General features: G+C 42.6%; 1 protein-coding gene across 10 annotated transcripts in view; it reads right to left on the bottom strand.

The window, feature by feature from the left end:
* Positions 1-999: 999 nt before the first annotated feature.
* Positions 1,000-24,501, bottom strand: part of ptprub (protein tyrosine phosphatase receptor type Ub) — an 833,961-nt gene continuing 810,459 nt past the window's right edge. For all 10 annotated transcript variants that reach the window (XM_068011591.1, XM_068011594.1, XM_068011592.1 and 7 more), the window contains 5 exons: positions 24,135-24,275; positions 22,952-23,077; positions 11,322-11,479; positions 10,006-10,141; positions 1,000-2,051 (listed from right to left, as the gene is read on the bottom strand). In XM_068011591.1, coding sequence (XP_067867692.1) covers positions 1,989-2,051; positions 10,006-10,141; positions 11,322-11,479; positions 22,952-23,077; positions 24,135-24,275 — 624 coding nt within the window. In that variant the 3' untranslated portion in view covers positions 1,000-1,988. The remainder of the gene's footprint in view (positions 2,052-10,005; positions 10,142-11,321; positions 11,480-22,951; positions 23,078-24,134; positions 24,276-24,501) is intronic.

Genomic DNA, 24,501 nt, shown 5'->3' with positions numbered 1-24,501 from the left:
TCACCGTAGCAGAGAGTTCAGTGACAAGGGGACATAGATTTAAAGTGATTGGTAAAAAAATTAGAGGGGAGACGAGGAAGAACTTTTTCACCCAGAGGGTGGGGATGACCTGGAAAGGGTAATTGAGGCAGAGACCCTCAACTCATTCAAAAGGAGTCTGGATATGCACCTCAAGTACCTTAAACTGTAGGGCTACGGACCAAATGATGGAAGGTGGGATTAGAATAGGTGGATTGTTTTTCGGCCGGCACAGACACGATGAGCCAAGTGGCCTCTTTCTGTGCCTTAAACGTTCTATGATTCTATTTGCATTTATTGCTGGCTGCCACAAATCTAGCCCATACATTCTGGAAAGAGACATCTGGGCGGAGATCTTGTACATACACCCAATGGGACAGGGAGAGGAAATCTGAAACAATACTTCTAAATATGCAAAACAGGACACACAGATTCAGGTTTGTGAAGGGGAAATTTTAGATAAGCACCAGGATGTACTTTGTTACACACACAGCGATCGATAGTTGGAGTGAGCAGTGGGAAATGTTCTTGAGGCAATGTTATTTGGCTCGCTTAGAGAACAACAAGGTGCTCCAAACTGAATATGTTCAGGTGGTATTCTGGAAGGATGAGATCAAATCGACCGAAGCACCTTCTTCATCCTGATGGGCATTTTATCAACTGGGATTTGTGAAACTGTCGCTGAAGGTGTCTCCCACCTTACGGTCAGCTGCTACTATGATTATTTAACAATGTGACTGTGGATAAATCCACGATTATAAAACTAGCACAAACAACCAACTGGATCTTCTTAAGGATTTATATTGAGCTCCTCTACTGACTAGAATGTAACTTCATTTGGAGTTGGAGAGCAGTATGCGTTATCGGAAGCTCCACTGAATTAACTATGCCATAAGCAAGCTGAGTCAGGGAGAGGGGAAAGAGAGAAAGTGAAAACCCCAACTTCACTGTCCATTTAACCCCAAGAAACAAAGACATTCAGGATGTTAAGATGTTTTATTTTTTCATAAATGAGCAACATCCATTGTGAAACAGGTTTACAATTATTCCAAACCATTTAACTTACTTTATTTCACATGTTCAACATTGACATTGGCAATAATCCAGCACTGATAAGTCACTCTTAGGAAAATACAATTGATACCATCACAGCAGGAAAATATCAAGCCCCTTTAGACAGCACAATTTTTAAAAATTCACTGAATCAAAAATAAAGCCACAAAAAATTAAGAAAAACATGAACACTTTGTTGTAAATATATACGCATAGAATGAAACAGATCACCAAATGATGGTGAGGTCAATTTTTACCTCAGTGTGGGAAAGACCAATATAATTCACCAATGGTGTAAAAATTGAGAAAATCTTTTGGTAAAAAAAGAAATTCCTCATTTCCCACCATCATTGTATGTGTAAGTAATGCAGAGGATTAAGAATTCAATTGTTGAGAAAAACAACCTGTACAAGACATCGATGGGCATGTTGTGTGTTATCCTACAGCCACACCCTTAATGGAACTCAACAAAAATAGTGTTTGAAAACCCTTTCCAGTGTAGGTAAGGTGCCAGCAGTCCTCATCTGCAGAATCCACCCATTTGCTACTGTATGGCATCCATCTTAAATGCTGGCTAAGGTTCAATGGTCTAGGGCAGACGTGGTCTGCCATGTTTAGATGCAGTGAAAAGGCTGTCTAGGATGTGTCTGCACAATCCAATCTGTGCATCACCATCATTCTTAATAGCTTTAGTCAAAAAGGTACAAAAAAGCGCTTTTAGGCTGTTGGTCTCTCATGGAATATATCTTATTTGGCTCACCCAATCACAAAGGGTTAAACAGACTTTCTTTGAATCTATCCATTTTCCATTAACCATCATATTAGTAGATTTTTGAGCTTAGAGTCCAGCGCAATTCAATGTAGAGAATGGGCTCGGGCAGCCATCCAATGCTAGACTCCAATTGGCCCATCCCATGCTATCTGCTTTCGAGGAACTCCAAGTAATCAATTGCTATGTCATAGCAGAAGCGGTATTGTTCCTGAATAATAGAAAATATAGTAAGGATATAGATTTAGCAAGAATTTCAGATCTACTTACACCAAATATATCCCCCTTCCTCTTTTCAGTCTTGCCAATTTCCCAATTCTCCTATCTACTAAATGCCTTATCTTTTTTCTGCTATACATTTCCAACTGGATACCAGCCACTCTCTGGCATTGAGCCGAACTGACCATTTTACACAGGTGTACCTAACAGTCAATGTTGATGGGCTACTCCCCATGGTGGGCAGGACCACCACAAGTGACCCCAATTTTGGCTTCACCTGATGTCCACACACATTTGGCAGAAATCTCTAGATATATCAGCAGTGGGAATGTTGTGTACTATTTTTCACTCCCAAACCAAAAGGTGTTACCAATCGTAGTGCTCCCAACTGGCGCTCAGTGAACTTAGCACACAGTTGATACTATCAGAAATGCACTGAAAGAGTGGTGGAAGCAGATTCAATATTAACTTTCAAAAGGGAATTATACATATGCTCGAAAAGGAGAAATTTTCAAGGCTGTAAGAAAGACTGGGTGAGGGACTAATTGGATAGCTCTTTCAAAGAGCTAGCACAGACTTGATGGGTTGAATGGACCCCTTTGGTGCTGTACAATCCTATGGAATTTTAATTTGGAATCTGGAATATTCTTGGTCTGTGTGGCTAAATTTCTCACTGGATAAACAATCTGAGCCAACAAGTGAGAGGTGTCCCTACAAGAAGAGAGTCTCCACAACACATCAGATAGAAACTCTAGGCAGGAATTTTCCCGTGGGCTTCAACACCCATCATCAAGCTCAGATGGAGGTCAGAAGCCTGCAGTGTGTGAGGAATAGTCACTCACCTGTATTTTTCCCCAAATTGGCCAATTAGTAGCCAGAGGGCAGCTTGCCATCCAATTATGGACAGCTAAAGGGTCAATAGGAGGCCCACCAGCACTGAGGCAGCAGCAGGCTGCTCTTACAGGTAAGTGAGGGATAGGTCCAAAGTGTCCCAAATGGAGGTGCCTTCTCTCCAACTTTTATAAATCTAAAACAAAAAAGGGCCTTTGCAGCCGGGCCACCATTGTGGGAGGTGAATCCTACTACAGGGCGGCCTGCGGCTGATGCTGAACCCAGGCAGGCAGGGAGAGCTTCTAGGGCTGCCTGTGAGGACCTGGAGGCCAACTGGAAAATCCAAGTCGGTCTCCGACAATAGACCTTTAAAGAGCCTTAATTGGCTTCTTGCCACTTGCAGGTGGGTAGACCTGTGCCCTCACCCTCAACTCCAATCCCATCTCTGAGAAAATGGCCTGGGGGCAGTTTGAGCTGGGGAACCAGCACATCGGCCGTTGGGCGCGAAATTCCTTGCCCACCCATGCTCACCCCGATCAGGGACTAATAATACAGCCCTCTGCGTTATTTGAATTTATCAATCATTTATTTTGGAGGGAGCGTTGAGCACAGTGATGGCTTTCTGAAAATATCTGACACAAAGCTCCCAGAGACTCAAACTAAGCGACTGCAGCATTGGCCACAATCCTCAGTACACTGAAACCCCAAACATCACATTCTTTTGAAAACCTAAGGCAACACAATTTGATGCAAATTAAATCCTTTAATTCTGTCTGTGCTGTTCCAGATAATGATGAATTAGGACTTTACTGGTAACTACTAGTTTTATGCTATAATTATCATAGAAAGCATTCTGCCATGACTCCAAATAAATGCTATTTAACTATAATAACAATGTTTATCGCTGCAGTCATTTAATATTCAGCAGGCGTTTGACTTTCAAGCAGAACATTTGCAGAATATTCCTGGTAATTTCTCATTCAGTTTAGGATATAGTGGATGTGTATCCGTGGCAGTACAGTGCTATGACTGACCTCAGTTACAAAATAATCAGTCTGCTCATGATGCAGTGATGCTGTGAACTGTGTTAGCCATGACTCAGTGGATAGCTTTCTCGCCTGAGTCAGAAGGTTGTAGGTTCAAGTCCCACTGCAGAAATGTCAGCGCATTATCTAGGCTGACAATCTAATACAGTACTGCGGGAATGTAGCACTGCTGGAGATGCGGTCTTTCAGCTGTGACGTTAAACCAAGGTCCCGTCTGCCTTCTCAGGTGAATGTAAAAGATCCCACAATACTGGATGAAGAACACTGGAGTTATCTTGGCCAACGTTTATATTTCAACCAGCATCACTAAAACAGATTATCTGGTCATTATTACATTGCTGTTTGTGGGATCTTGTTGTGTACAAATTGGCTATGGCATGTCCTACATTACAACAGTGACTGCACTTCAAAAGTACTTCATTGGCTGTAAGGCACTTTGGGACATCCTGAGGTTATGAAAGGTGCTATACAAATGCAAGTTTGTTCTTTCTTTTGTTCTTTGAATGCTCCTCCAGGCCTCTTAAATTGCCCTACCCACTGTGATCCCTGTATGGTCCCCACCTCTCTCATCAGCCCTCCTCCCACCCTCCCTCCCATTTATGATGTCCCTGTTGACTTAATTCTTTGGCGAAGCTGCCTGATTCTGCCAGTTTCCTCCCCAAGCAGCGAGCTGCCGATCAGTCTTTGTTTAACTGAGGTCCAATCAGCAAGAACAACAAAGAACAGTACAGCACAGGAACAGGCCATTCGGCCCTCTAAGCCTGCGCCGATCTTGATGCCTGCCGAAACTAACACCTTCTGCACTTCCGGGGCCCATATCCCTCTATTCCCTTCCTATTCATATATTTATCAAGATGTCTCTTAAACGTCGCTATCGTATCTGCTTCCACCACCTCCCCTGGCAGCAAGTTCCAGGCACTCACCACCCTCTGTGTAAAAAAAACTTGCCTCGCACATCCCCTCTAAACTTTGCCCCTCGCACCTTAAACCTATGTCCCCTCGTAACTGACTCTTCCAACCTGGGAAAAAGCTTCTGACTATCCACTCTGTCCATGCCGCTCATAACTTTGTAAACCTCTATCATGTCGCCCCTCCACCTCTGTCGTTCCAGTGAAAACAATCCGAGTTTTTCCAACCTCTCCTCATAGCTAATGCCCTCCAGACCAGGCAACATCCTGGTAAACCTCCTCTGTACCCTCTCCAAAGCCTCCACGTCCTTCTGGTAGTGTGGTGACCAGAATTGCACGCAATATTCTAAGTGGCTTAACTAAGGTTCTGTACAGCTGCAACACGACTTGCCAATTTTTATACTCTATGCCCCGACCGATGAAGGCAAGCATGTCGAATGCCTTCTTGACTACCTTATCCACCTGCGTTGCCACTTTCAGTGACCTGTGGACCTGTACGCCCAGATCTCTCTGCCTGTCAATACTCCTAAGGGTTCTGCCATTTACTATATACCTCCCACCTGCATTATACCTTCCAAAATGCATTACCTCACATTTGTCCGGATTAAACTCCATCTGACATTTCTCCGCCCAAGTCTCCAACCAATCTATATCCTGCTGTATCCTCTGACAATCCTCATCATTATCCGCAACTCCACCAACCTTTGTGTCGTCCGCAAACTTACTAATCAGACCAGCTACATTTTCCTCCAAATCATTTATATATACTACAAACAGCAAAGGTCCCAGCACTGATCCCTGCGGAACACCACTAGTCAACTCCCTCCATTCAGAAAAACACCCATCCAATGTTACCCTCTGTCTTCTGTGACCGAGCCAGTTCTGTATCCATCTTGCCAGCTCACCTCTGATCCCGTGTGACTTCACCTTTTGCACCAGTCTGCCATGCGGGACCTTGTCAAAGACTTTATTAAAGACCATATAGACAACATCCACCGCCCTTCCCTCATCAATCATCTTCGTCACTTCCTCAAAAAACTCAATCAAATTAGTGAGACACGACCTCCCCTTCACAAAACCATGCTGTCTCTCGCTAATAAGTTTGTTTGTTTCCAAATGGGAGTAAATCCTGTCCCTAAGAATCCTCTCTAATAGTTTCCCTACCACTGACGTAAGGCTCACCGGCCAATAATTTCCTGGATTATCCTTGCCACCCTTCTTAAACAAAGGAACAACATTGGCTATTCTCCAGTCCTCTGGGACCTCCCCTGTAGCCAATGAGGATGCAAAGATTTCTGTCAAGGCCCCAGCAATTTCTTCCCTTGCCTCCCTCAGTATTCTAGGATAGATCCCATCAGGCCCTGGGGACCTATCTACCTTAATGCTTTGCAAGACACCCAACACCTCCTCCTTTTTGATAATGAGATGACTGAGACTATCTGCACTCCCTTCCCTAGGCTCATCATCCACCAAGTCCTTCTCCTTGGTGAATACTGATGCAAAGTATTCATTTAGCACCTCGCCCATTTCCTCTGGCTCCACACATAGATTCCCATCTCTGTCCTTGAGTGGGCCAACCCTTTCCCTGGTTACCCTCTTGCTCTTTATATACGTATAAAAAGCCTTGGGATTTTCCTTAATCCTGTTTGACAATGACTTTTCATGACCCCTTTTAGCCCTCCTAACTCCTTGCTTGTTCCTTCCTACTGTCTTTATATTCCTCAAGTGCTTCATCTGTTCCTAGCCTTCCAGCCCTTACAAATGCTTCCTTTTTCTTTTTGACTAGGCTCACAATATCCCGTGTTATCCAAGCTTCCCGAAACTTGCCAAACTTGTCTTTCCTCCTCACAGGAACATGCTGGTCCTGGATTCTAATCAGCTGACGTTTGAAAGACTCCCACGTCAGATGTTGATTTACCCTCAAACAGCCACCCCCAATCTAAATTCTTCAGTTCCTACCTAATATTGTTATAATTAGCCTTGCCCTAATTTAGCACCTTCACCCGAGGACTACTCTTATCCTTATCCATATGTACCTTACAACTTATGGAATTATGGTCACTGCTCCCGAAATGCTCCCCTACTGAAACTTCTACCACCTGGCCGGGCTCATTCCCCAATACCAGGTCCAGAATGGCCCCATCCCTAGTTGGACTATCTACATATTGTTTCAAGAAGCCCTCCTGGATGCTTCTCACAAATTCTGCCCCATCCAAGCCCCTAGCACTAAGTGAGTCCCAGTCAATATTGGGGAAGTTAAAATCACCCACCACTACAACCCTGTTACCTTTACATCTTTCCAAAATCTGTCTACATATCTGCTCCTCTACCTCCCGCTGGCTGTTGGGAGGCCTGTAGTAAACCCCCAACATCGTGACTGCACCCTTCCTATTCCTGAGCTCCACCCATATTGCCTCGCTGCATGACCCCTCTGAGGTGTACTCCCGCAGTACAGCGATATTCTCCTTAACCAGTAATGCAACTCCCCCACCCCTTTTACATCCCCCTCTATCCCGCCTGAAGCTTCTAAAGCCTGGAACATTTAGCTGCCAATCCTGCCCTTCCCTCAACCAAGTCTCTTTTAAAGCAACGACATCACATTTCCAAGTACTAATCCAAGCTCTAAGTTCATCTGCCTTACCTGTTATACTTCTCGCATTGAAACAAATGCACTTCAGACCACCAGTCCCACTGTGCTCAGCAACATCTCCCTGCCTGCTCTTCCTCTTAGTCCTACTGGCCTTATTTACTATGCCCTCCTCATTTACTTCACTAGCTGTCCTACTGCTCTGGTTCCCACCCCCCTGCCACACTAGTTTAAACCCTCCCGAGTGACGCTAGCAAACCTTGCAGCCAGGATATTAGTGCCCTTCCAGTTTAGATGCAACCCGTCCTTCTTGTACAGGTCCCATCTATCCCTGAAGAGAGCCCAATGATCCAGATATCTGAAACCCTCCCTTCTACACCAGCTGCTCAGCCACGTGTTTAGCTGCACTATCTTCCTATTTCTAGCCTCACTGGCACGTGGCACAGGGAGTAATCCAGAGATTACAACCCTAGAGGTCCTGTTTTTTTAAAAACTTACTACCTAACTCCCTAAACTCCCCCTGCAGGACCTCATCACTCTTCCTGCCGATGTCATTGGTACCGATGTGTACCACAACCTCTGGCTGTTCACCCTCCCCCTTCAGAATGCCCTCTGTCCGTTCATAGACATCCTTGACCCTGGCACCAGGGAGGCAACATACCTTCCTGGAGTCTCTTTCACGTCTACAGAAGCGCCTATCAGTGCCCCTAACTATAGAGTCCCCTATAACTATTGCTCTTCTGCGCTTTGTCCCTCCCTGCTGAACAACAGTGCCAACCGTGGTGCCACTGCTCTGGCTGCTGCTGTTTTCCCCTGATAGGCCATCCCCCCCCTAATAGTATCCAAAACGGAAATAAAAACAAGAAATGCTGGAACCACTCAGCAGGTCTGGCAGCATCTGTGAAAAGAGAAGCAGAGTTAACGTTTCGGGTCAGTGACCCTTCTTCGGAACTGCCAAATATTAGAAAAGTCACAGGTTATAAGTAGGTGAGGTGACTTTTCTAATATTTGTCAGTTCCGAAGAAGGGTCACTGACCCGAAACGTTAACTCTGCTTCTCTTTTCACAGATGCTGCCAGACCTGCTGAGTGGTTCCAGCATTTCTTGTTTTTATTTCAGATTTCCAGCACCCGCAGTATTTTGCTTTTATTTTAGTATCCAAAACGGTATACTTGTTAGAGAGGGGGATAGCCACAGGGGATTCCTGCACTGACTGCCTGCCCCTTCTAGCGGTCACCCATCTATCTGCCTGCACCTTGGGTGTAACCACTTCTCTAAAACTCCTGTCTATGACGCTTTCCGCCACCTGCATGCTCCTAAGTGCATCCAGTTGCCGCTCCAACCGATCCATGCGGTCTGTGAGGAGCTGCAACTGGGTACACTTCCTGCAGATGTAGTCGCCTGGAACGCTGGAAGCGTCACGGACTTCCCACATCACACAGGTGAAGCACTTCACCCCTCTAACTGACATTTCTATCACTAATTAGTTAATTGATATAAAATAAATAAATACTTATTAAATCCTTACTAAATTATGATACACTTCACTATGTGGTCCCTAGTGCTAGATTTCTACAATAAATATTAAATGCTGTCTAAATACAGTAATCTCCTCCCTCTGGTTTAGTTACTCTACTTATTAGTTAATTAGTGTTTTAATCAATTTTTATCAGTTTTATTTTCAAATTCGGTACAGATTCCCTACCAGCCAATCAGGCTCCACTCCCCTGCACTGGCAACATTGGGCAGGTGCTGTGATCACCTCGCCTACTGCCCGCCCCAAATCAAACTTCACTGGAAACCACCAACTCCGCCCCCCCCCCCCACCCCCCACCACCCTCAATACCGACCACTCAAAATCACCATCATTCTGGCAGTAAAGTATAAGTGGCATTTTGAGTGGGCAATGAGTTAAAAGTGAAACGATTAGAGGCTTAAAAGCAACCTTATGAAAATAATATCTCAGTCAAGTTTCTGGAATACCAAAATGCTTTGAATGTCATTGATGAAAATTGCAGAGCTTTAGTGCATTGTAGAATATGACACTGATGGATTAAGTGAATATTTCCACGTGATTCATTATAAACTAAATTGACATTCAAATGTCAATGAGCAGCTGCGAGAGGTCACTAAGCCCGGGCTGTGAGAAGCCGTTGCAAATTGTATACAACTGAAAGCCACTAATGTACTTTTATTGGGTCAAAAAGTGGATTCAAATGACTAATTTTGAACAACAGGATTGAAGTCTGGTCGTCATTACATTTTCACACTAAACTAGTGATCCCAATTTTGAAAGTTTCAATTGACCTACCCTCAGCAGCTTTTTGGGAGAGATAGTTGCAAACTACTCCTAGCCTTTGCACCCCTGCATTTTGCATACATAAAAACACACATATACACACACCTTATATAGCAGTTTCCCATATTGCTAAGAAACTACTCAAAGCACTTCATATCCACAAACTGATGAGATACTTCAACTTGTCATTGTGTAAATTTAGTCATGTTTGTGTGCAAATTTGGTTCATGGATCTTAGAAAGCGTTTTGAGTTTGATCTGCACAGCCACCACTCACCAGGGATTCAACCATATTTGGTTTGCTGTTACGTAATGTCTTCACCGCGTGGAAAACATCCACCATCTTTTGGTATTTGATCATCTCCTGGATGGTGATACAGGCACAGAGTGTTCCACTGCGTCCTCCTCCATTCCTAAAACCAGACAAAGATTAGCCAGACCATTTACCTCTCCGTTAAAATTCCTACCAACTGCCAACCTTCTTCCTGCATCTGGGCAGTTGGACAAATCTACTGCCACCATGAATACAGCTCTGTAATGTATTCTATCTGCTTCTATTATGTGGGTCTGGTACTTCAAAATTTCTCCTCTCTCTTTCAAAATGGACCTCTGAAGTCCTTCTCTGATGTCTAATCTGACAGCTAATAAAAATCACCATGTGGAGGAAAAGCTAACTTGAAATAACAGTTAAGACTGAATTTTCAACTTGGACTCTTCACGAGAGGCTAGTTCAATCACAGTCCCAGTGCCTGCTGAACTTAAACAAAGTGCAGCAACAAACAACAAATTGATAAAGAAAGAAAAGCAGACTTTAGGTTTTTGCAGAAGGCTTTACTCACTACAGCTTGCTTATATTAAAAAGTGACAATGTAGTGTAGATTTTCCAAGGTAGTTTGCCATGGCAAGGGCTTAAAAAAACTCTACCTTGTGCAAACTTTGAACATTATCAAGAGTCTTTAGTTCATAAAGGGAGGTTGTCGCAATTTATTCTTTAATCTTTTCACTCTTGTTGCTGGCTTACATCAAGATGAGCCAAATCAAAATATTGTCCACTGCCCCTGTTAAGTGAACTCTTTATCAACCAACAAGTATATTTCTACAGGTAAAGCAGCAGGATAGTCTTCAATCCTTTCCTCTCATCATGTGGTACGAAACATTCAACACCTGGACAGTCTTCAGTCTTCCAGTAAGTGATCAACTGCACTGACAGTTTGGATACTAGACTGAGGTCTTGGTCTTTTGGTTAAATGTCTGTCGCTCTACCAGTAAATCTGCAAGGATAACTTTCAGACTCACCCATCTCAAATGCTTAACCTGCTGAACCATCCATTTCAAACACATGACAAACAAATGAGTAGGAGTAGGCCATTTGGCCTCTCGAGCCTGCTCTGCCATTTGATAAGATCGTGGCTGCTCTGAATGCAGCCTCAACTCCCCTATCCTGTCGGCCCCCCCCATAACACTTGACTATACGACCATATGAAGGAAATTTTCATTCCCTGATCGGGAATCAAACCTAGACCGCGGCAGTGAAAGTACCAAATCTTAACCACACCACCATCAGGGAAGGTAGCAGATGGTTAAATTACTCACAGGCAGTGAACTACTGCTCGTCCGTCTCCGCATTCTGCCTGCCATTTTTCAATTTGCTTCAACAGATTTAGGAATGATTTCTTGGATTCGGGTACGTCCCTGTATGGAGACCATTGGAGGTATTGGAAATGTTGCACGATCAGTTGACCTTCCTGTAACTAAGACAACATGAATAACTAGTGTTAAAAAAATTATAACATGCAGGTTTTAATTAAAGCTCAAGCTGTAATTATATACATGTTATAGCAGCTGAAATAACTGTCCTCTTCTTTATTACGTTGATTCAGTCAGTACATTTCAAAGTGAAAGATGTTGGAGATTCATAAAACATAGCTGGGGGTTGGATTCTGCATGGAGTGAATTTTGAATTGTTTTAGATAATTTAACAAATATATGATTACGTTGTACTGCCAACAGGAGAATCACAGTGTAAGAAGCTATTGTAGATTTCTAATCTTCCTGTATTCCCAAGAACTAGTAGTAACTCCTTTTCACCAATCTTCTAGGAAGCAGGCAAGTCAGTTGTACAAGCAAATGACCTAGCAAAACCACATTTTTTCTTGACCTCTATTACAGAGCAGCACTGCAGTATCAGATGGGTTGATGCTTTGGAAGTAAACTCAGACAGAACAAAAGCAAAATACTGCAGATGCTGGAAATCTGGGGAAAAAATAGAAAATGCTGGAAACACTCAGCAGGTCAGACAGCTTGTGGAGAGAGAAAAACAGAGTCAATGTTTCAGGTCTCTGACCTTTCATCAGAACTGGCAAAAGTTAGAAATGCAATAGGTTTTGAGCAAGTGAAGGCGGGGGGGAGGAGAGAGGAAGAAGAATAAGAGGGAAGGTCTGTGATAGGGTGGAGGGCAGGAGAGATTAAATGACAAAGGGTTTCATGGTACAAAGCCAGAGCAGGTAGTAATGGGACATGTGAAGAAACAAAAGATTAATGTGGTGTAAATGACAGGACAGAAGCCTTCTGAACACAAAAGTAAAGGGATTAAGAAAGATACAAGGGGTGGGGGAGAAATAAATCAGCAAAAAAAACACTAAAAAAGAAAACAGTTGGGTGCAGAGGTTAGGATCTAGAATTATTGAACTCCGTATCGAGTCGAGAAGGCTGTAGAGTGCCGAGTAAAAAGATGAGGTGCTGTTCCTCCAGCTTGTGTTGAGTTTCACTGAAACACTGCAGCAAGCCAAGGACAGAAAGATCAGAGTGGGATGAAGGTGGAGAATTGAAGTGGAAGCTCACGGTTGCGCTTGTGGACTAAACGGAGGTGTTCCAAAAAGCAGTCACCAGGTCTGTGTTTAGTCTCCCCACTGTAGAGGAGACCACATTTTGAGCAGTGAATACAGTATACTAAAGTGAAAGTATAAGTAAACGCGGTTTCATTTGGAAGGAGTGTTTAGGGTTCTGGACATTAAGGAGAGGTAAAAGGGCAGGTGTTGCATCTCCTGCAGGCCTGCTGACAAGGGTGGTGCCATTGTTGTCTGGCGTACTTAGCAGAGGCTGAATGTCAACTCTCAGACATTTCCTCCTACCTCCCGCTGAACCATGACCCCACGACCGAACATCAAGCCATTGTATCCAGGATTGTGACTGATCACATCTTCTGTGGCAATCTTCCCTCCATGGCCTCCAACCTCATAATTCCCCAACCGCTTACAACCTGCTTCGACCGCTTTACTACCTTAGTGTTTTTTTGTTGGTACATTTCACACCCCCATTTCACACGGCTGCTATCCTGTCATTTACACCTCATCCAAACACATCTTTTGTTGCTTCACTTGTCCCATTACTACCCGCTTTGGCTTTGTACCATGAAACCTTCTGTCATTTCATCTCTCCTGCCCTCCATCAAATCACAGACCTTCCCTTTTATTCTTCTTTCCCCCCTTTCACTTGCTCAAAACATTTCTAACTTTTGCCAGTTCTGATGAAAGGACACAGACCTGAAACATTGACTCTGTTTCTCTCTCCACAAATGCTGCCTGACCTGCCGTGTTTTTCCAACATTTTCTGTTTAACTCAGAGAATTTGACTTCATCTTTGTGATTTCTCAAAAACTCTGTTCTCTCTCCTCAATAATCACTCTCTCTCTAATCTTTCTGATTGCAGCCTGGGGTCCTACTCTCAGTGTGACTCGATGTGCATTTTTCTGTAACTACATTAGCATTTTGTTCACAGCAAGATTTACCCCAAATGAACTGTGCAGTAAAATCTTATTAAAACATGGAATGCCACCCTTTTCTGGCACTGCAGTCCAACTCCACATATACATATAGTAGAGTTCAGTGACTTATACACTGTAACCAGTACAACCCAATTGAGTTTTGAGTTCCCCGTTACAACAGCCAAGATGCTTAATTCGGGATTTTATTTTTAAATACTTTTCTTCTGCTTTTCTTGTCAATAGATATAAAGTTCGGTTTTGTTCTAACAGTGTTTATTTGTTTCGTTTCATTCCGTTGACAGGATCTTTGAAGGGATCCTTCAATACAAGTTTTAGTTCTGTTCTTTGCAACTGACTGATTAAAAATTAATTTTTGCAAAAAATTATTGAAACTTTTTTTTCCTCCTCCAAGAATATGGTATCGTCTTAGGACATATTCCAACTCTCTCCCTCTTAATTTTCTCTATTATTGTCCCCATGACATTCAACTCCTACATCTAAGAAACTGGGGCCGTCAAAATTTTCCTAGGTCAATGCCAATGCCTGTCTTATTCAGTTACAATTTTCCAGGCCTATTATCCAATTAACTCTTTCAGGCACTACCAATTTAGGGCCAAACCAGGAGTAGATTTGTGCATATTAGGAACTATAAAGCAACAGACAAAATTTATTTCACATGCACCGCAATATTCCATATCTTTTACAAGGCTTCAGTCTCTTACCGCTACACCTCCTCCCCTTCGATTTCTAAATATTTCCCTTGATCATTTCAATGACTAGATTTCCTTTCAGTTATTTTGGTGAAGTTGAAGGTTACCTCCTTAAGGCTCAAAATGGGTAGAAAAAGTTATGTTATGGGCACTAATCAGAGATTTAACACGATTTTAAAAAAACATCAGTCATTGCTTGGGATCTCTTTCACCTTACTATCATATATATTTAATCGTAAAACATTATGATTAAGTTAAATGTAGCTCTCAAGGGATTAAGTTAACTGAACAACCAAGTGCTGTGGGATGGGTTTTAGAAGCAAACAAATTACTTCCTGAAAGGATTCTCTTTTTAATATAATTGTTCTTGACTAGTCTGCATTTATTGTCCATCCCTAGCTGCCCTGTGGTGTTGGTATTGAGCTTTCTTCTTCAGCTGCAGAAGTCATTGTGGCGATGGTGCCTCCATGATGGTCTTAGATAGGGAATTCCAGGATACTGAACCAGCAATGATGGTGACAATTGGTGGTATATATCCATTATAATGGCTGGTGACTAGGAGGGGAAACTGGAAGTGACAGCATTCCCTCAACTTTGTTGCCTTTGTCCCTCTTGGTGGGAGAGGCCAAAGAGAAGGCAGATGCTGTTGCCAAACTACTGCAGTGCATCCTGTAGACTGTATATATTGCAGTCACATTGTGCTGGTGATGGAGGGGGAGCCCAGCAGCAGCGGCTTTGATCAAGCAAACGTCTCTGTACCAAAGGGTGAAGAGCTTTTTGAATATTGTGGTGGCTGGGCTAGTTCAGGTGAGTGGTGAATATTTTAATGCATGCTCCTAATTAGAACATTGTAGAGGCTTTGAACAGTCAGGGTATGAGCCTCTTGTTACAAAGTACCTAGACTCTGCTCTGCTGTTAGAACCATTGGGCTCGGGTTTTGGGGTCAAGATCAAATCTGGTCCCAACCTCACACCATGTCAGAAATAATCACCTGACACAACTTTCAAAGGAATGGACATTAGTGGCCAGGGGGCATGCTCACCATCCAATTAAGGATGGCGGGTGGGTTCCCAATGCTGGAGGGCCAATAGGAGACCCTCGAGCAGTGGAGGAGCTGCAGTCTGCCAGTGCAGGTAAGGGAGAGAGTGCATCAAGATGGAGGAATCTTCTCAACACTTTTTACAAACTTTAAAAAAAGAATTGACCACAGCTGCCAGACCACACTGTGGAACCCCTCCCCATAGTGCAGCATGTGGCCTCAGCTATGGCCATGAAGGTATGGTGGCTGCAGTTGGGGGGTGGGGGGACCTCAAATTGATCCTGGAGCACTGACCTCCTGTCTGAAAATTCCAGACAGCCTCTTGTAGTGTTGTATTCTTTCATCTTCATTAAATGATAGCCACAGGCTTTTTATTCAGATTCAACACAAACACTAGTTTTTGTCTTATGTATCTACATTGCATGTTCTCAGGTCCAGGTCTTTTTCTCACTGGTCTGTGTGTACTCTCTGAAAGCCATGTTTTGTGTGTGTTTCTCAAACTACACTATATTACACCTCTGATCAATGGGCTCAATAGACCTTGTAATTATGTTACTAAGCTACCTGCTACTTGCGTGTGAGTAGCCGTACCCTGCCTGACCTGCCTCCTTAAAAATGGCCTGGGGGCGGGAAGATGCCAGTAAATCAGCAGGCACTGGGAAATTCTGGCTCCAGCGGGCTTCCAAATCCAGCCCATGGTGTTGGAATAGCTGGTAAAGTTCAACTTCTGGTCAATGGTGATCCCTCAAGATGTTTATGGCAGGGTACTCAATGACGTTGATGCATTTCTCTTGTTCAGGTAAGTCATTGCCTGGCATTTATCTGATGCACGTTATCTGCAGCTTATAGCCCAAGTCTGGATATTGCCCAGGTCTTGCTGTAGGCTGACTTGGGAATATCCAACTAGTTTAATTTCTAGTCCCTCCACTGTATTTCTGATGGACTTATGGCTGGAATGTACTGGAAGGGTTGAAGTTTCTCACCCTCTATATGTAGCATACAAACCTCCATGGTATGCAGCTAAATAATTAGTGAAAACAAATGCCTTGAACACTTCTGCTCTACTCAATACATTGAGATGAAAGTATACTGACAGTAAAATTGAGGAGACTGTGTGAAAAGACTTGCAATTCAATCAAGGGGGAATGTGAGAAGGGAAAGTCTAGTTAGACAAAGAGGTAGATCTCACATATAAAGAACAAAGTAGAAAGTAACCAAGAGAGAGTTATTAGGCCAGCTACAAATATACTCGAATGGAAGATGACATGAGTGGGGGTTCAACTGGTTGCATTGAACTCGAGTTGCGCAAGACAAGTAGCCAAACAGAATGATCAATAATGATCATGTAGCCATACAGTATCATAATATTCAAGCAGAGGGTGAAATAATGCCTAGGCTGAATGATATTTCAGTGTATCTATTTTGTCAAATATATTTCAACATAAGTTTCAATAAAAGATCCATCATACGGCACACATGATGAACAACAATACAGAAAAATTCTACAACATTCTAGTTTAAAGTAGTAATATTAGTGGCAATTGGTGGCTTTATTTCTATATTATTGTATATTGGTTTGCATCAGGACATCAGGATTGAATTAGACTGCGTATTTTTCAAACCCACTCTATTTTTAAAATTGGTTTCTTTTGGTATAGCGAGATGGACTTTACTTACAGGAGTTTCATTCATTCACTGTGTAGAAGCATGGATTAATAAAGTACAGTATTAGCTTCCACACAGAGTAGCTAATTTCATGAACTGCACGGTTTGATTTTCTGATGTCTGCAAATTGCATGGCTTATTGTAATTCATGTCACAATGTTCTGGATGCACATTTAGTTCCAGCATTAGATGGAAATGTATTCTAAGACATCTTTGAATCTTGCAGCCAAGCATTGCTGAAAAGAGGTAAAAACAGTTTTCAATTGCCATGAATATTCCTGCTCTAGACTTCCCTCTCTTGCTCCTCCTGAACTCCAAAAATGTGATCCTCCATGTTCTTCCTGCAACCTCACTTCTGTCTCTCTCTTTTCCCATCATTTCTGTCTGTCTCTCTCTGTCCTGTATTTTCCCCCCTGCCAGACTCTAGCTGCTGCTTCTGTTTGTCTTGCTGTCCCTCCACCTTTGTCTCTAGCTTTCGGTTTCTACTTCTGTCTCACCATCACTTTGCTGGGGAGGGGTTTGGGTAGCGCGTTCAGAGCCTGGGGGTGTGACGGCTGAATGCCTTGCAGCTGACAGTGGAGCGAAAGTGGGGTTGCATGTGGGAACATAGGACTGAAGGACATTATTGAGGTAAGAAGGGGAGCCCAAGGAGGAACTTGTAAATTAAGACAAGGATAAAAAAAATTAATACATTGGAAGACAAGAAGCTAATAAAGGTTGGTGAGGACAGGGTGATGAGAGAACAGGACTTAGTACCAGATGGGATACAGTTGGCAAAGTTGTTCGTGACTTGTGAAAGTCAAAACGTGCAAGGTCAGCAAGGAGAACGTTGGAATAAATTAGTCTGTAGGTGACAAAGCCATAGGTTTTAGTAGCTGATAAGGATGAGACAGAGCAAAGGTGGGTAATGTTGCAGAGGTAGTTCTGGAGTTAGCTAGGATGTGCAGTTTGAAGCTTAGTTCAGGGTGAAATAAGACCCTCAGAGGGAAGATTGTTGGCTTCCACCTGAAAGTGCTGCCAGGAAGAGGGGGGGTGGGGGGGGAAGGAAGAGTGTTGGGCTATGCTGCAGAGTTTTTCGTGGGAAATTGAGCAAGGTGGCTTCTGTGTTGCTGATGCTGAATTGAATGAAGTTGTTGCTCATGACTTGATATCAGTGAGGCAGCCAAGTTGCACACAGGAGGTCAAGGAGTCAAGGGTGGTTGCAGAAAGTTAGATCGAGGTATCATCAACAAACAGAGGTGGGCAATGGGGTGGAGACCTGGTTATCCTTAGCTGAGCTTGTATCACCATGAATGTTACCAAGGGAAAGCAAGTAAATGGGAAAAATGCATAAATGGATAGAGCCTTGTGACATCTCTAAAGTGACTGCATTCCAGGGGCTGTATTAATTTCATTGTGACAGGTGAGAGTGGAATCAACTGAGGGCAGTTTCATGAATAGGACAACACAGTTTCAGTATGGCGGAGGTCAACTGTGTCAAATATTGCAGTGTTCAAGAAGCATGAGGAGAGACAGTACAGTTCAGTTGTAGTCACAAAAGGATATTTTTTGATGACTTTGACCAGAAGAGATTCAAAGAGAGTTGGGAAAGGAGCTTGTGATGATGACATTTGGGAGTTTAGAGAAGGGAAAATTGGGAAAACAAGTGGTCATTGGAGATGGCAGAGGAATTGAGGGTGAGTTTAGAGAACTTAATTTTCTCCTTTGCAACGAGAACGAACATAGTTTGGCCATAACGTATCAAGTTTGCTTTTTTGGGAAAGCTCAAAAGGTTTGTTTGTCCGAAGTGAAATTCTTGTACCTGTATTAGTACCACTACAAGGACATCAATACCCTAACTTATGAGAGAAAGCAGCCTGCCACAAGAGGCAAGCAACTGGCAATACAAGTATCCTCTACCAGACAACTGCAGACTTGCTTCAGTATCCAAGAACCCCACCCTGCCCGCTTCCCTCCCCCAAACATACCACTAAAAGGAAAGTTGGGCTTAGCAACTTTTACCAGCTGTTTAAAGAATTTTAGGCAAAATTGAAGGAATAAAGCAGCCATCTCTTTAAGAAAAGCAGATGACACCATGGAACTAACATCTTCGAAATGAAACTATTATATCTCTAGTTCTCCTGTTGCAACACTGAAATTGGATGGTCAGGATACGTATGTGTCCAAAAGCAATTAACATCATACTTAAATGTATTATCAGCTGGTGCCCAGAGAAAAAATATTAACATCGTAGAGACACTTATCAGGACCAACCTGACTTGCTTATTTATGGCTCATTGTTTGCATGACTGCAAAAGAAATGAAACTCTAAGTAATCGAATGAAAGACTGTCAAGCTGCTGTGTGCTATTTTAATACATTTAATTCAGAAGCAACAGACACTGCGCAAGAAATGAATTGCCAATAGTTTTATTGTTCAATTCTGTATGCTTTATGCCGACACCAGTAGGATTCTCACACAGTTATGCAATGCACACATCAAGCAATATGTTAATTACCTTCAGTAGCAGCTGGTACAGCACGCAATGAGGAATAACGCATTCAGGTTCAGTAAGAGTTGAATAAGTTAGCAAACAAGCTTGTCTAGTAAATGTAGTTCAATGTCAACAAATGACAGATAATAAGGAAAGAAGCAGGAAACTAGAAAGGATCGTGGAGCCTAACTTCAATAGCATTGCACCTGCTTTGCAAGTAAAAACGGGCTCGACTATGACAAATTTAGAGTGGGAAGGCCCTCCCCTTATTTAGTGTGCACAATCTGGATACTGATGAATTTGGCTGGGCTTTTTTAAGATAACCATGTTGGATGCCTGAAATGAGCACAGGCATCATTTCAATATTGAGATGAGGCTCCTGTGCTCATTACCGGACCTGTTCCCAAAATTGGTGAAAAGTAGACAGAGCTTGTATTGCTGCAAACTCTTACTACTTTATCAGGTTCTACAGTGGCCCCTTACAAGTGTGAATGAGTTTAGGAGAAGTATTGTTATTATGGAAATTGGACAGAAATGGTATGCCCCATCTCCACCCCCAGTTTTCCTACCTAAAACAATTTTGTGCGCCATTTATACATGGCCAATTTGCTGAAAATGGTGAGGAAATTTATCTCCATTTTATCCAAAGGAAGAAAGAGGGACTTTGGATTCAGATTTTTTTCAACACTTTGCCATTAGGTTTCCAGGCCAACTAGGGATGAGCAATAAATGCTGGCCTAGCCAGCGACGCCCACATCCCACGAATGAATAAAAAAAACCTTGCTCTAGGTGGGTAAAAGTAAAATGCGATCACCACAATTAATTGCTGTACTGGACTAATTGGAGCCTCTTTGGTTCCTGGTTATGATTCAGTGCTCCTTCTGAGCTGGCTCGTGCCATTCCATCACATGGTCCAGTTAAGAAACAGACAAAGTCAATCCAGCTGAGGTTATCACACTGTAGTTAGTGACAGACACACTAAGATTTAAACTCAAACTCATCATGCCCACATTCTGGTGAAGTGCAGCTAAAAAAGCCAACTGATTTTCGTGGAGCAAGCTAAAAAAAAAAAATCAGCATTTTTTTTTAAAAAACATCCACAAAAGAAAGCCAATAATGTGAAGAGCAGGAGGTCAAAGAGTAAATATTAAAAAAGTCAAGACAGCTAGCTTCGAGCTAAAAATATATGTTAAAAAATAACAGAAATGACAGTCAGGTTCAAGAACAAATCCAAGAAAATGGATAATGAAGGGAAATGAAAATAAAAACAGGTCAAGTCAACATTAATAAATGAAAGAAAAAGATTGAAGTAGAAGCTAAGTAAACAACACGGAGATGGTGGTGTCACAGTGGGAGTTATCCTTCAGCTTTCCATCCTCACGGATTATGACACCAGATTTTTCAGATTTTGTATAAAGGTCAATCGTTTCACAATACCGCGGCATTTTAAAAAAATTCCCAAACTCAAATCGTGCTTTTCTCACCTCGTGGGTGGAATGCTTGTAATGAAATTATTTTAGTTGAAGTTTTTAATCTGTTTTTGAGTCTTCAAGGGTTTTACCTAGCTTCGCAAAAATTAATGTTCTTATTTACGCCCAACGGAATGGTAAATAGCGGGGGTGTTGAGATACAATAACACTGGGTTGCAGATCGCTGCTGAGTGGCAAATGGAGTGCAGTACTCCATGCAGGCCTGCATTGCAACAGTGACTACATTTCAAAAGTTGGTTGTAAAGCACTTTTGGGGTGACCGAAGATCCTGAAAGGTATTATAGAAATACAAGTTCCTTCTTTATTCTTCCTCATTAACTGGTCACAGACTTCACCAAAATCGGTCAGTTCAAACACAACCAGTATATATCATAATTTTAATTTTTAAAGGAGCAGACATAATTGTTTGGAGAGGGAGAAGACCCAGAGCAGATGGGCATCAATACCAACATGGGTGGTGGGGGGGGGGGGGGGGGGGGAGGGAGGGAAGGAGGGGGCTGAGGGGCTGATCTGCTCTGTTAGTTTTTTTCCCAGGCAGTGAAGTTGAAAATCTACTTCATGTTTACTTTCCTCTTGAAGCCACTTTTACTGTTTACCTCAATCGTCTTCTCTGGCAAGTTATTCTACACGCTGTTGGTGAACAAGTTCCATTGACTTATCTTCCCCCTAACATCCACCTTGTGTTCTCTTGCATTTGAATCATTCCGAACAACTGAGATATTATTACAGATGTGTAATGTATTCAGATGTGTGTCTGCCACTCTGATGCCCCACACAGCAAGTTCCTGTTTTCAATCATGCCACTGAATGGACATTTGTCAACTTGAGGGGGTCCATTTGCTCAAATGTTTAAAAGGATGAGAAGAACTATCGGGTCAATAGTGCTATTAAAAGCTTCTATTTTAACTGGGCCCTTTCACTTGCTGCCTGGAAGCCAGGACTGTAACCCCAGAATTGGTTTCCAGCTCAGTCAACATTCTACAGCCATGTAGGATACGAACAGTGGCCCAGGGACACAGCTCATTTTCACTTTGGCATCAATGGAAAGGAAAGTTGGGGGTAGAACAGAAGGCTGATCCTCAACTGCCCATTTGCCACCTGCATCCAGGGTGAAATTTAGCCCCATGGAGTAGCAAACCTGCCAAGGGCCCATAGACAAGAGAGAAGCAGGCTGCAAATGAACCTTGGACTATAGTACTAAGGCCTAGCACAAAAATTTAGCCAAACTGTGTGCAACACCTGTATTTTGACAGTAGCATTAAAGTGGCGCAGTGGTATGGGCAGCACAGTGGCGCAGTGGTTAGCACCGCAGTCTCACAGCTCCAGCGACCCGGGTTCAATTCTGGGTACTGCCTGTGTGGAGTTTGCAAGTTCTCCCTGTGTCTGCGTGGGTTTCCTCCGGGTGCTCCGGTTTCCTCCCACATGCCAAAGACTTGCAGGTTGATAGGTAAATTGGCCATTAGCAATTGCCCTTAGTATAGGTAGGTGGTAGGGAAATATAGGGACAGTTGGGGATGTGGTAGGAATATGGAATTAGTGTAGGATCAGTATAAATGGGTGGTTGATGGTCGGCACAGACTCGGTGGGCCAAAGGGCCTGTTTCAGTGCTGTATCACTAAAACTAAAAAAAAAACTAAAACTAAAAAATCATTGTATTCTTGTGGCATTAAATAATAAATTCCAATTGCATCCTGGATTCCTGTTCTAAATTCATGACAACGCACTCAAACTCTCCTGAATATAATCAGCGCCCAAAGACATGAGCTGCACAGTGTGTGCCATTTCTCTTTTTAAAAAAAAGCAAAATAACGTGGATGCTAGAAATCTGATATAAAATTAGAAGATGCTGAAAACACTCAGCAGGTCAGGCATTGTCTGCAGAGAGTGAAATACAGTTAACATTTCAGGTCGATGATTGGTTTTCAAGTTCTGATGAAAGATCATCGACCTGAAACCTTAACTCTGGTCTTTCTCTTTCTGTCTCCATGGATGCTGCCGGACCTGCTGAGTCTTTAAAGCATTCTCTGTTTCTATTTGCCATCTCCTTAGTTGCTCTGCCATAACAAATGCTGCAGAATCTTACCCGTGATAAATTCTTGACCCGGAATAAGCGGCTGACAATCTCCTCATTCATCATGTATGAGATGAATTCCACTTGTATGGGTCCATACTGCTGAAGTCCTTTCTCTGGCCAATACTGTAAGCATGGCTGCATAGTGTCCAGAAAGAAAAAAAAGGCCAAGATTAACATGTAAATAAAATACAGGGGAATTCGTGGAAACAGACTTATCTTTCCCAAGTTAGGAAGGCAAATTATATTAGATGCCGCAGTGCAGCAATATACAGGAATCATGGGATTTATTGCATCTTAATGTAGCAATATATCTGCACTATTATGACAAGTCGAACATTTTCTGTGTTATTTAAAAAGTATCAGCTTCAAAGGCTGTATGTATCTTATTGTCACAATGTCCGTCTGATTGCACTTATTTTGATTTAAAAACGTGACTTATTTTGCAGCATAAAATAAATCAAATGCAGCTCTGCAGCCTGGAAATAGCTGCGTGATATTATTGTGTGGATGTTTAACTCCTGTGCTTGTTATTTGCATAGCGGGGTTAACCAATTTAAAATAAATTAGTTATTGCCTCTCTTAAAATAATACACAAAATTGACTTGACATCAATTCTTTAAGTGTCCAGTTGGATAAGAGGGTATGTTCCATGTGTTTAAATGGAAATTTGTTATCTATCTCACTCCTGATGTGTTTCTACAATGTGGAGAGCTTTGCTTCCAGACAGGTGGCAGTGCCAGGTCTGCAACAGTGCACCCACAAAACAGTCACTGGGGGTGTGCATCGCAGATGGCAAAGAAACTCTGAGTTGGCTGTAAAACTAATTGGCACCCCAAACTGGCTAGTCTGCAAGATGCACACTGTACATTGCCTATTGACTCTGCAATACCATATTGAACTGAATGGCTACGATCCCACCCTCAGGACTGCTCCTTGGGAGTTACAGGTGATGATTTCACATTTCAACATAAGAAGTAACAGTCTGAAATAAAATCAAAAAGAAAAAATAATGGAAATGCACAGCAGGTCGATCAGCATTTGAAAGTGAAAGGTTCACGTCCTGCACGGAATACTTTCACCACAGCACTATGGGTCTTGCTCGAAACATTCACTTGTCCTTTCTTTCGGGAATTGGCTGACCTTTTTATGTTGCTCAGTTTGCAGTTTTTCTTTCCTTTTATTGCCTACTTACCCAAGCGGAGTTTAACTGGTTGAGTTGGTTGAGCATGATTACTGTACTACAATTGTAATCATACACAAGTCTCCAAAAGTCTGCTGTAGTGTTCTGCAAAGGATGTTGGGTCACCACGAAAGCTGCTGCTTGGCTGTAGCTCTAAGTAGAAATGGGACACAAAAGCATTTCAGAAATGAGCTTTTTTTTTGCAACCCAACATTCTCCTTTTTGAGTGCAAGGTTAATTTATGCTATGCTTCCGTAAAGCCTCTCATCACACCATGCACCAAATTTGATAGAATTTAATCATTTTAAAAGTGCATCTGATCATTAAGTAAAAGAATTGTACAGCACAGCAGCCCATTTGTCCCAGCTTGCCTGTACTG

The sequence above is a fragment of the Heterodontus francisci genome, chromosome 31, assembly GCF_036365525.1.
Source record: "Heterodontus francisci isolate sHetFra1 chromosome 31, sHetFra1.hap1, whole genome shotgun sequence".
Classification (NCBI taxonomy): domain Eukaryota; kingdom Metazoa; phylum Chordata; class Chondrichthyes; order Heterodontiformes; family Heterodontidae; genus Heterodontus; species Heterodontus francisci.
The sequence above is the reverse complement of the archived record's forward strand: the minus strand, read 5'-3'. Positions and strand labels throughout refer to the sequence as shown.